We start from the raw sequence: 13,515 nt of genomic DNA, 5'->3' as shown, positions 1-13,515 counted from the left end.
GAGTATGAAGCAGGAACAGAAACGGTATCCAGAGTAGCATTAATGGCAGACATAGAGCATATCAACCGATCAGGCGCTCGATGTTCACGAGCGGAACGACGGATCGATGAAAGTTCGAGATCAGCAACGGGTACAGTAGGTTCGGGTTGAGTAATAGGTGGTGGATCTGTACGTGGTCGACGTGAGTAAACCTGCAACGGACGAGGAAGAGTACTTGAGGCAAACGGAATTTCTGGAAAGGCAGTTAGACCAGGAGAGTTGGGAGTGTGCAGAGGAGGAAGAGATGAATGAAAAGCAATGTGCTGAAGAAAAACAACATGTCGTGAAACCCGAACACAACGAGAAACCGGATCATAACATCGAAAACCCTTCTGAGTCTCCCCAAATCCCAAGTACATACATTTGACTGATTTTTGAGATAGTTTGTTACGTTCACGTGAAGCCAGGTGAACATAACAGATACAACCAAAAACACGAAATGTGGAATATGCAGCGGGTAAGCCAATGAGAACAGAGTAAGGAGATTTACTGTTCAGAACTTTGGTTGGCATCAGGTTAATTAAGTAAACGGAATGTAACATTGCTTCAGCCCAGAAAGAACGGGGAACACTCATAGCTGTCATCAGGGTGTTGGCAGTTTCAACAATATGACGATTTTTTCTTTCAGCCACCCCGTTCTGTTGTGGAGTATCAGAACAGGTGGTTTGATGAATAATTCCATGCCCTTGAAGAAATGTACAAAAATCAGTTGAGAGATATTCCCCCCCTGAGTCAGAGCGGAGAGTTTGAACTGAAACCCGAAATTGAGTAATTTTTCAAAAACCTGTGACTTCGATTGCAGAAAGTAAATCCAAGTGTAGCGTGTAAAATCATCAATGAATATAACATAGTATCGTAACCCAGAGAGAGACATGATTGGTAAAGGACCCCAGACATCCGTATGCACAAGTTCAAACATAGAAGTTGATTTTGTAGTACTTAGGGAAAATGGAACACACTTACTTTTTGAAAGACAACAGGAAGAACAAGAATAATCCAAATCATTTTTATTAAGAGAAATATTCCCTAACATGCCAGACGAAATTAACTAAGTAACCGATCGGAATGTGGATGACCCAGGTGAAAGTGCCATAGTTTTCACAATTTATTTGCCAAAGAAATATCTGATGAAGAAGGAGAAAAGAAACAACGAGCCGGAGTGACAGATGGATCAAAATCCAGCACGTACAGACGACCATGCCGCCTACCCCTCCCAAGTACCTTCCCCGTCGCCAGATCCTGCACAAAACAACAGTTGGGAAGAAATATGACTAAGCAGTTATTTGATGTGAGTTGACCAACTGAAATTAAATTGGAGGAGAGGTTAGGGACGTGAAACACATCACGAAGGGTGAACTGGCGATGAGCAGAAGGAGAGAAAGTCAATGATCCAACAGACTGAATAGGGAGTCTAGTGCCATCCGCAGTAGAAATAGCCTGATTGCCGGTGTAGGGACGAATGTCACGAAGATGGGATACAGCACCGGTCATATGATTGGAAGCACCCGAATCGAAGAACCATGTAGAAGATGGGGATATACCTGACATACCGGCCGCAGAAAGGGCCTGAACGATTTGTTGGAGCATCGCAGGAGTCAACGGAGATGAAAGACCTTCAGCAGAAACAGTAGATGTAGAATCAGTAACAGTCGGCTCGGAAGAAATAGTGGCAGCAGTAGCAGAAAGAGCACGACCACGGCCACGACCACGACCACCACGTCCACGGACGGAAGAAGATGCATATGCACGTGTACGGCAGTCTTGAATACCATGACCAGTTCGTCGACAATAAGCGCACCATTCTTTGCATTGAGCGACAACATGACCCACCTTGTTGCAGCCACGACAGGTTAAAGAAGAGGAGCCACGTGTTGGTGCAGTGGTGGACACAGCAAGCACCATATCAGATGATCCCGGAGTCGAGGAAGGAAGTGATAGAACTTTCAGTCGTTGTTCCTCAGCCAATAGGTCATTAATAACTGAATTCAACGAAGGAGTAGGGCTACGGTTCAAGAGAGCAGCTCGACAATGCTCGAATTCCGGACGCAGTTTCATAAGAAATTGGCGAACTTGCGCACTTTCGCGCATAGTTTGGAAAATCCTAAAGTCATTAGGAAATATTGGATCCATCATGGCCATCTCAGTCCAAATTGTGACAATTTTAGAATAAAATGATTGAATACTGTCATCCCCCTGAGTAAGATTTACGAGATCCTGTTCCAGACGATATGACCGGGCCGCATTACTTTGTTGATAAATTGTCTGAAGATGGTCCCACATTGCCTTAGCCGTGCGATGAGGTGTGAGGCCAACAGCAATGGATCGATCGACCGAATCGAGAATCCAGGTAATAATCCGTCCATTATTCATTTCCCAATTAGCCAATTTATCGGCATCCGTGGAAGTGGGAATAGTAACAGATCCATCAATTAGTCCCCACAAACCACGACCCTTCAGGAAGTTCTGAAAATGGATGGCCCATAGTGAATAGTTGGTACCATCAAAACTACACCTTGGGGCCCTGTACGTGATGAGTTCTTGTCCATTGAGCGGAATTAATATAAAGCACTCAAAGAGTTGTAGCAGAAGAATGTTTTAGGTGTACCTACAGCAGGAGATATCCAACGCGTAGCAGTATCTGGATCTTGGCTGAAAAGGATTTTGGCAAAATAGGAACAACAACAGCAATAGGTCTGGATGGGAGCAACAGCTAAGCAACAGATCTGGATGAGCAGAGGTTGCTGGAACAGATCTGGATGAGCAACAGATCTGGATGAGCAGAGGAGCAACAGATCTGGACGATCAGAGGTGGTCGGACGACGCAGCAGGGGTGGCCGGACGACGCAGCAGGGACGGTCGGACGCGCAAGGGTGGTCGGATCTTCAACAGGGGACGGTCGGACGACGCAGCAGGGGTGGCCGGACGACGCAGGGGTGGCCGGACGACGCAGCAGGGACGGTCGGACACGCAGGGGTGGTCGGATCTTCAACAGGGGACGGTCGGACGACGCAGCAGGGGTGGCCGGACGACGCAGGGGTGGCCGGATCTGACAGGTGGTGCCGGATTTGGATCAGTGAGGCTCTGATACCATGTAAACTGAGAGGAGCTGAAAGCTTTTGTGTATTTGAGACAACCCAAAGGGGTTGAATATATAGAGATTACAGCATCTATACAAGGAAGGAAATAAAATCAAAATCATCTACCTATGGGAAAACCAACTATATAAGGTATGCTAGCTATACAAGGTATGTTGCAGCCTGTCTAACAGTAGATGACTTCATCAATTGCTAAGCAAGTTGGAGAAGCTACTTGAGTATAAGGAAATAGTTAACAATTGAAAGGTTAAATTAGTAGCTTTTCTGATCACACATTACAATGATGGATTGATGGGACAATCTCCAAACCAAACGAATTTATCGAGGTAAGAAAAAATTTTGGAAAAAATAAAGTAACGAAAAAAAAGGAAGTTTCTTAACCCTAAAGCTTATGCCCATGACCCATATCAAATATTTCACCATCTTCAGCAAGGAAATAAAATCAGTGAAATGAATAGACCAAGAAATTCCATATCTTGATATCACAGGTGGGGCTTTGTGAGAATGAAATCAGAAATTTTCAAGATATGAAACAAGAAATTCCTTAATGCTCTTAACTCATACATTTATTAAAAAATAATAAAAAATAAATAAATAAATAAATAAGCGTTCAAAGATGTCTTCAAAATGTCTGTTTTTAAGACACTTCCATGGAAAGCCACATTAATTAATTAGGGACTTAGTAGACAATTCGATGCCTAGGAGGACCATCAGCAACAATGGGGTATCAATCTCCCTTCCCATGTAAGGCAATCATATAACCTCCTATAGATTAAAGGGACGCAGGTAAAATCCAACTACGAAGCCAAACATCAACCCCAAGGAAGGTGTTTGTGGACTAAGGAGCAGGGACTATTGTACCCAATACGAGACAAGGTAGCACCCATTTCACGTGCTTTAAATGTGGGCAGCCGGGACATCATGCTTTTGAATGCCTTTTACATAAATCCATGACAAAGGTAAATTGAGCAAGGAGAAGATGTTGAAGACACTCCAGATCTTATGCAAACGAACATAGAGCAAGTTAAATCATTAGACTATGTGGAACATGCAATATGATGATAGAGCACAGCCTGTGCAAGATGAGCATACGCATATAGAGATAATGGGGAGACATTAGTTGTCCAGTGTGAGATGCTATCAATGCCTCAAGTAACTGATGATGAGCAATGGCTGCAACATAATATCATCCGCACCACCTGCACTTCTGGCAGAAAGATATGCATTGTTCTAGTAAGATGTAAGAAGCATCAAGAACAGTCTCACAAGAAATGGTGCAGCCGAGCATGCCCAGCTCCATCAATAGCTCACAAATTTGCTATAGAAGGGGTTAATTTTGAAAGCATTTCACCGTGTGTTATTCCTGTATTATTAGTCATTAACTCCTAAGAAAATGAATCTTAGAGGATATGTATAGATAGTCTAATTACTATCAAGTACCAGCTTCATATTCCATGCTTGGACAGTATGCTAAACATTTTGCACAAAGCAAAGATCTTTAAAATCGACCTAAGAAGCAGATATCATCATATTTACCAGCCTGAGAACCAACAGAAGATGACGCTTAAGACGTAACATGGGTTGTAAGAATGGTTTGTGATGCCATTCAGCCTACAAACACACAGGTACTATCATGAAGCTGATGATAGAGGTACTCTATCCCTGCGTGAGGAAATTCATAGTTGTCTATTTTGATTATATTTTTGTTTTTAGTCTTGAGTCATCTATTTACCTTAATCATTTTTTTAAAAATGTATTATAGGAGTCATTACAGCCATAATAGTCATTACATAAAAAGTGGCCTATAATGGCCGTTATGGAAAAAATGGCCCATAACAGGTGAAACTTTTTTCTTTCTTTTGAAAAAAAAATTGTCGTAACGGCCAATATCATAATGGTAATGGTAGTGGATGTTACAACCACTATAGCAGTTATGGAATACACTGGTTGTTACATGTTAACTTGAAAAAGGCTCCTTCATCGATACTCTTGTTTGTTAAGGCCTGTTTGGCAACTCTTATTTAATCTAATAAGAGCTGAAGAATTAGGACTTTTTGTTCTAGCTCATGTTTTACAATAAGCTCGTTTGGTAAATTCACTTTTCAGAAATAATAAAAGTTATTACTTAAAATAAGCACTTTTGGTAAAACATTCAAATAAGAGCTTTTTTTAAAGGATAGTTGCTATCATTTTTATAAATTAGAACAACTATATCATGATCAATGTAACAACTATATCATGATCAATGTGGCAGTTGTGTCTTTCGCGCTATTGATTAGATGGCTTCATCCAATCAACATGAATGGGCAACTGAGTCTATCATGTGGGGCCACCTTTGATATGGGCCAGCCATCATGCCAGACCCACATTTGATGTCCATTGTCCATCATGTAGGGCACACCCTCGATGTGGACCATCCATTACATTGAGCCACCTTGGATATGGGCCATCCATCATGCAAAACCTTGGATGTGAACTATTCATCAAATGGGCCCACTTGATGTGAACCGTCCACCATGCAAGGCCACACTTTGATGTGGGCCATCAGTCACATGGGGCCCACCTTTGATGTGAACTGTCCATTATGTGGGCCCACCTTGATGTGGACCATCTGTTGTCTAGGGCCGCACCTTCAATATGGGTCTTTCATCATGTGGGCCCACCTTCAATGTCCTCCATTGATGTAGGATGAGTGAAACTAACCTAGGATGCAAGATGTGAGATCAAATGCGCATCAATTTCAGCATTCAACATGTAAAATCAAACACATCCACATAATAAATTTAGAAATTTAGATTTGCAACATAAAGGACCTAAACTATCACATACGCGGTGCATGAAAACATAAAATATTATGAGAGTGGCCCACTTGGAAGTAGGGACTTCCAATCTAGCATGGGTAGTCCAACAACTACGTGAAAAGACAATGACAGCAATAAAATCAAGTTTGGGGAATGGGTTTATTTTTAAAAAATAAAAAATCAAGTTGTCGTTAGGGTTTTGGGGTTTAGGGATTGAGATTTGGGGGATTTTGGGAATTAGGGATCTAAGGATTAAGGGATCTAGGAATTAGGAAGGGTTTGAAGGGAACTCAATGAGGGAAGGTAACAAAAAGGGGCCCACAAGTGGCAGCCCGTATGGACGCATGCACGTGCGTGCATGTTCATGTATAGATGGGTAAGGGAGAGAAAGGGGGTGGATTGGGTTGGGTTTTGATGGGTTTAGAAGAGATGTAAGGGAAAAGGAAGAAAAAAAAAGAAGTAGAGTACCTTGTTGGAGAAGAGAAAGAGGAACAAAACACCTAGGAGGAATCCATCACCAAATAAGCTTCTACCCTTCCACAATTCAATTGGAAGTGCGGGTTTCTCACAAACCCTAAAATGAAGAAGAAAAACACCCTGTCAACACAAGAAAACTTTTTTCCTTTTCTTATTTCAAGCTCCCATTAAGGCATTGAAAGAAAAGTATAGGGATCCCATTCTCAGCAAGTTGCTCGACAAAGGTGTGTAATGTGGGGGCATTTTCACACGGGGTTCAAGTGGGGTGGCATGTGGGATGCAGGGGCACACTCAAGGTGGGTGGCCTGCGGAACCCATGGATTTAGGGCCCGTGTGAGGAGGGTGGCTCGTGTGAGGCGGAACCCATGGATTTGGGGCCCACGAGGAGGGTTCGGCTGATGACTTAACTCATGGATTTGGGGCCTGGGCTATAAGATAAAGGGATTAATTCGCCATGCTCTATTAGTACGAGCTTTTAGAGCAAGTGGTTAATTGTCCTACATCAAATCGGTATTAGAGTAGGAGGTCTTATGTTCGAGACTTCTCATCGGGGGTGATTAATACGGGGGCATTTTCACATTGGGCTCGAGTGGGGTGGCCTGTGGGATGCAGGGGCACACTTGGGGTGGGTGGCTCGCGGAACCCATGGATTTGGGGCCCACGAGGAGGGTTCAACCGAAGACCTAACCCATGGATTTGGGGCCTGGGCTATAAGATAAAGGGATTAATTCGCCATGCTCTATCAGTTCAAGCTTTTAGAGCAAGTCGTTAATTTTCATGTATCAGTGTGGATGGTAGATACCTGAAGTGTGAATTCATCTCAGGCAATGACTTGTAGAGACAAACCACGTAACAACTAACCGCTATTGGGCAGGGTTATGCCAAGAGATCCATCGTGGGATGGTTATGTATGATTTCGAGTCAGTTGGTAATGTTCATCGAAAGGATCGACGAGTCAAACAGCAACTATAGCAACATACTCTCCATTGTAATGGTTCTCCAGTTGGGGAACCTTCTATCAAAAGGGGTTCGGATTCACATCTCAACCGGACTCCACCACAGGGCTATTAACCACCTTCCCACCCTTTTCAACCGCGTCCACAAATGCAGGCTCCTCTTATAAGTCAACTTCAATCCTTGCAACACCATCCACCACAAAATCCATACCAAAAGCAACCGGTGGTGCAAGGACATGACACTAGGGGACGAGGTCCTAATCTTAATCCTTCCCTCAGAAGAGAATGGCGAAGCATTGATTGTTATCGTTGCGGACAAATAGGGCACTTTTCTAATGAGTGTCCGCAAGTCAGGAACCTCCATTACTGTGGTAACAAGGAGAACCCCTACTACCCGAACGGACATGATTATTACGATAAGCACATTGAGATGGAATAACCCCATGTAGAACATGCATCACAGCTAGAGGACCCTCCTACTGAAATTTTGGTTGAAGTTGAGGATGAAGGCCCTACTCTTATCATACGCCACCTCCTTAATGCCACCGAGGAGAAAGAGAAAGACTAGCAACAAACCGTTGTTTTTCATACGCAGGTAAAATGTCAGAGCAAGTTATGTAACATGATCATTGATGGCAGCAGTATAATGAACATTGTATCTCAGGAGATGATTGATAAGCTCAAGTTGCCAACTGAAAGGCATCCAAAACCATATAAGGTTGTGTGGGTCGACAACGCTGCCATTCTCGTGACTCGAAGGTGTTTGGTATCATTAAAAATTGCCATATATGAGGACGCTATTTGGTGTGACATAATTTTGATAAATGTCACCCACATCCTTCTCAATCAACCCTGGCTCTGACCGAAAGGTACATAGTGACGGTGAAACTAATACACATACTTTCTTATGGCGAGGTCATCTTATCCTTCTTCGCCCGTTGCAGCCTACGTCACCTCCTTCATCTACGCCTTCATCATCAACAGCAGTTGCTCTTTCAAACTCTCATGTTTTCACCATGTAGAAGTTTGAAGACGAGAGCAATAAGAAGGATGTAACGTTCGCTTTAGTGACAAAACAGGTGCAAGAGCCTGTTATTGACCAAGATGAGTATATTCCTAATGAAGTCAAATCTATGTTGCATGACTTTCAAGATTTGGTGTTGATTATCAACCTGAGGAGTTGCCTCCATTGTTGGATATTCAGCACGTTATAGATTTAGTTCCTGGAGCATCCTTGCCCAACTTACTAGCATACCAGATGAGTCTCGCCAAGCACGCCGAGTTGAAGTATTAGGTTGACGAGTTGCTTAAAAATGGTTATATCCGAGAGAACCCAAGCCCATGTACAGTGCCAGCCCTCCTTACTCCCAAGAAAGATGGAAGTTGGCGCATGTGTGTAGATAGCCATGCTATTAATAAAATCATGGTGAAATATTGTTTCTCCATTCCTTGACTTGATGATATGTTGGACTTGATGCTAGGGGCTAGCGTCTTCTCCAAGATTAATCTTTGCAGTGGAAACCACCAGATTCGCATCCGACCTGGTGACGAATGGAAGACGACATTTAAGATGAAAGACGGTCTTTATGAGTGGCTAGTTATGTCATTTAGTCTCACAAACGCGCCTAGCACTTTCATGCACATCATGACATAATTGTTACGCCCTTTTATTGGTAAGTTTGTCATTGTCTATTTTAACAACATTCTTATCTACAATACGTCAAAAAAGGAGCACCTCAATCACCTAATTCTTATCTTCGGAGTCCTTCGTCACGAACACTTCTACACCAACTTAAAAAAGTGTACCTTCATGAGTGCATCGGTGTACCTATCACTGTCTCTGAAATTCATAGTTTTCATGGCCTCACTACATTTTACAAACGTTTTATACGGAATTTCAGCAGCTTCATGGCCCCAATCACTAATAGTGTGAAACAAATGGAGTTTTGATGGACAAGTCCAGCAACACGAGCGCTTGATAAGATCAAACGTAAGATGACCAAAGCTCTAGTCTTGCGCCTTCCGAACATTGAAAAGGTATTTGAGGTGAGTTGTGACGCCTCTAATGTCAGCATTGGTGGAGTTCTTAGTCAGGAGGGCCATCCAATAGCTTTTTTTAGCGAAAAATTGTCTAATGCGAAGCAGCGGTACTCTAGTTATGACTTGGAATTTTATGCCGTTATGCAGACTCTACGACATTGGCGTACTGTTTTGTTGACAAGGTAATGCGGGGGCATTTTCACATCGGGCTCGAGTGGAGTGGCCTATGGGATGCAAGGGCACACTCGGGGTGAGCGGCCCACAGAACCCATGGATTTGGGGCCCATGTGAGGCAGGTGGCTCAGGTGAGGTGGAACCCATGGATTGGGGGCCCACAAGGAGGGTTCAACTGAGGACCTAACCCATGGATTTGGGGCCTAGGCTATGACATAAAGGGATTAATTTGCTATGCTTTATCAATTAGAGCTTTTAAAGCAAGAGGTTAATTGTCCTGTATCAAACTGATGTCAGAGCGGGAGGTTTTGTGTTCGAGACTCCACACCGGGGGTAATTAATGTGACCAAGTAATTAATTGTCCTGCATCACAAGGAGTTTGTCCTATATTCTGATCACGAAGCATTTAAGTATCTAAACTCTCCGCAGAAGATAAGTGCTTATCATGTCAAGTGGAACGCATACCTGCAAGAGTTTTCTATTCTCATTCGTCACAAGGCTAGCAAGGACAATCAAGTTGTTGATGCATTAAGCTACCATGCACATCTATTGTCATCAATGATAGTCACTGTTCTGGGATTCAAAGAGATACGATGAGAGTATATGCTAATGAAAAAGATTTCGGACGTATTTATACAAGCATTCTTAGCAGTGAGCTTGTAAGACACCCACATTTCAATATTCGTGATGCCTACTTGTTTCGAGGAACGCAACTTTGCCTACCCAATACATCCATCGTGAGTATGTTGTGAGGGAGTTACACGCAGGTGGGTGTAGTGGACACTTCGGTTGTGATAAAACCCTAGCTCTCATTAAAGATAAATACTTTTGGCCTTGTATAAAATCAGATGTTGCCAATATTTGTCAATTTTGTAGGGTTTGCCAGCTTGCTAAGGATTTTTTTTTTTAACAGTGGATTATATAAACCATTGTCGATCCCACATGCTCCGTGGAAAGACCTCGATATGGACTCTGTCCTCCGTTTGCCAAAGACCACTCAAAAAGTTGATTCAATATTTGTGGTGGTTGATCGATTTTCAAATATGGCTCATTTCATACCATGCTCAAATACAACAGACACTCTCAAGATTGCTTAATTATTCTTTCGAGAGGTTGTTCGTCTTCATGGGCTTTCAAAGCTAATTGTGTCTAATCGTGATACCAAGTTTATGAGTTATTTGTGGAAAACTCTTTAGGCAGCAACGAAAACCAGGCTTCAATTCTCTAGTGTGTACCACCCACAGACTGATGGCCAAATGGAAGTGGTTTATTGTAGCTTGGGGAAATTATTACGATGTCTTGTCTACAGTCATATAGCTACGTGGGACCTACTAATACCCATGGCTAAATTGGCTTGCAATAATTCAGCCAACAGGTCCATAGGGATGTCACCTTTTGGAGCAGTAACTAGTATATGACTGCGTCTTCCAATCGATTTGGTTCCTCTACCCATAGAGTCGAGACCCAGTGCAAAAGTTGATGACTTTATCCACCCGCCCTTGCCCAGAGGTGGTTAAGAACTCAGGCGGGTTCGCTTTAGGTATTAGCAGGGAATCTTTATATGTTTTATTACTGGTTTTTACCTATTACTTTTCTGAATGCCGCATCTTTTTCATAAGATTAAGGCTGTGTTTGGTTGCATAAGTGAATATTGCATTGCGAAAATGAAATTAAGCAAGAGGAAATGACAAGAAATAATGATGTTTCCTAGTTTTCATATTGAGGAAGTAGCCCTCACATCATCCAACTTGAAAGTAACGTATTCCGGATTTGGATCCCAGACCCTTGTACGAATGCTAGGAAGAAAGCCAAGATTTGATCATATCCACCTTTTTAGACCAATAATTGCTATTCAATTTAATAGTTCAGCCAAATGCCCCTAGAATCCTATCACCAATAAAGCAAATGATATTTTAGGAGTTTCTGCGAGTCGTCTATTAATTAGATTCTGATTGATGGGTTTTGACAGTCAAAAAAAGTTCAATGAGAAACAAGCAGAGAATGGTGGGCCGAAAACAAGGAGAGGGTGTACAAGAAGTACAACTACACCACAGAAAAGTCCATGGCTGGTCCTGTATCATCGTTGGATGAAAAAGTTGGCCCGGCTGACTGACACTACTGGTATACAAGGCCTCCCTCTCAACTGGAATATGTCAATTCTTTTTCATTCTTGTATTTTTTATTCATTCTTTCAAATGTATCACTATTACTTTGTCTTAAAGGAAATCTAGAGAAAATTTTGACCATATCCACACTAGTTCCGAAACATGTAAGATGCTGATGGTTAGCTTCGTCAGACAATTCATCAGGTACTCGGTAGGGTGATTGGTGAACTAAACATCAGTTTTTGGTGTTTGAATTTTTTAGCCACAGATGACATGTAATATCGACATATTCGATTTCTATTCATCTTCTTTTTTCTTTTTTCTTTTTTCAAATATGAAGGGATAAAAAAAAATAAAAGAGGGAGAAAAAGAAATGAAAAGAACAAAGAATATAGAAATGAAAAAAAGTTGTTAGATAAATAATAAAATTAGGGAGCCGCACTTTAAGCTTGCCCGGGATTTTTGCAAAACTCATTTCCCATTTGGGAATTGAAATAGAACACACCTAAAATCTACCCATGATACAAATAGGGTTGGCACTAGACCAGGTTTGGGCTCAGACCAACCTGACGGTATGAGGCCTGAGGCCTGATCCCGGCTGCCTGGAAAAATTGGTTTAGCCCAGGCTCAACACAGCCCAGCATAAAAATTAGTCCGTTCGGTATTTCCCATGATGAATGTTGGCCATGCATGCAACAAATAAATAGACGTTTAGAAAAATGAAAATCAAGATCTAAATGCAAGATGTAAGTATTTCCTAACAAATAAATAGACGTTTAGAAAAATGAAAATCTACAGTTTTGGCGTTGCAAACAGTAGAAATAGGGTTCTTTCCTACCATTTCGCCTAATCCAAACAGCCCTTAGCTCCATCTTACCAACAGAGAGAAAAACTGTGTAAGGAAATGCTACAGTGCAAACGTTTTCACCGAAATTATGATCATTTGTGGGCCCCACTGTATTGCCTTGATGACATCCACTCTAAGCATCAGATGCATCGCCCCTTGTTTGGGCATGGGACCCAAAATCAGGCTGGCCGGTTTCTCAGGTGGACCACATGCAATAAGAAATAATAACAGTCTTTGTATGTGAACTTTACACTGCAACCTTGCATGTCGCTTGCGAGGTATCCGGCCCATGCAAAAAACGTGGGTCGAGCTCTGACGCTGCTCGAGCTCCGAGTTGTCCGAACGGTTCAAAGGAGATCAAAGTTACATGGGCTCCACAGTGATGTATTTATTGTATCCATACCGTTCATCTATTTTTAGAGATCATTTTAGAGCATTATAAAAAAAATAATTATATCCAAAGATCATCTGGATCACACCACAAATAGCAACGGAGATAATGATTTTCACCGTTAAACAATTTGTAGGGCCCACCATTATGTTTATTTTCCATCCAATCTATTCATAAGGTCACAAAGACCTGAATGAAGAGGAAAAACAAATTTCATATTGATCTAAAACTTCTGTGACCCCAAAAAGGGTTTCAATGGTAGAATTTTAATCCCCCACTGCTTTTTGCATTGTGGTCCACTTGTTAGTTAGATCTGTCTTATATTTTGTATCAAGCCTTAAGACGAGCTCGTCAAATGGATGGACGGTTTGGATATAACACATACCTCATGATCAGACCCACATAACTTGCTGACGTTCAATTTTGGGGCGTTTGGAAAGGAAAATATAACGTGGCGTTTACAGTCGGAAATTTCTCTTGCATTAAACCCTGTGTTAGTCGATACTCTGGCTACTTATGACCCTTGATACGCGGCACTTAAACGGCACACGTGGTAAATATTAACTCAAATTAAGCCAACTAAATCGTGG

At 42.1% G+C, this 13,515-nt stretch overlaps 1 protein-coding gene across 1 annotated transcript; it reads right to left on the bottom strand.

The window, feature by feature from the left end:
- Window positions 1-1,138: 1,138 nt before the first annotated feature.
- On the bottom strand, window positions 1,139-1,941 carry LOC131233706 (uncharacterized). Its single transcript, XM_058230492.1, has 2 exons — window positions 1,581-1,941; window positions 1,139-1,278 (listed from the first exon to the last, which is right to left on the bottom strand). The coding sequence occupies exons 1-2, from the start codon at window positions 1,939-1,941 to the stop codon at window positions 1,244-1,246; spliced, it is 396 nt and encodes a 131-aa protein (XP_058086475.1). The 3' UTR covers window positions 1,139-1,243.
- Window positions 1,942-13,515: the final 11,574 nt, after the last annotated feature.

This window comes from Magnolia sinica, chromosome 18 (genome assembly GCF_029962835.1).
Source record: "Magnolia sinica isolate HGM2019 chromosome 18, MsV1, whole genome shotgun sequence".
In the NCBI taxonomy this organism is placed as follows: Eukaryota; Viridiplantae; Streptophyta; class Magnoliopsida; order Magnoliales; family Magnoliaceae; genus Magnolia; species Magnolia sinica.
This window is presented reverse-complemented; position numbering and strand designations above follow the sequence as displayed.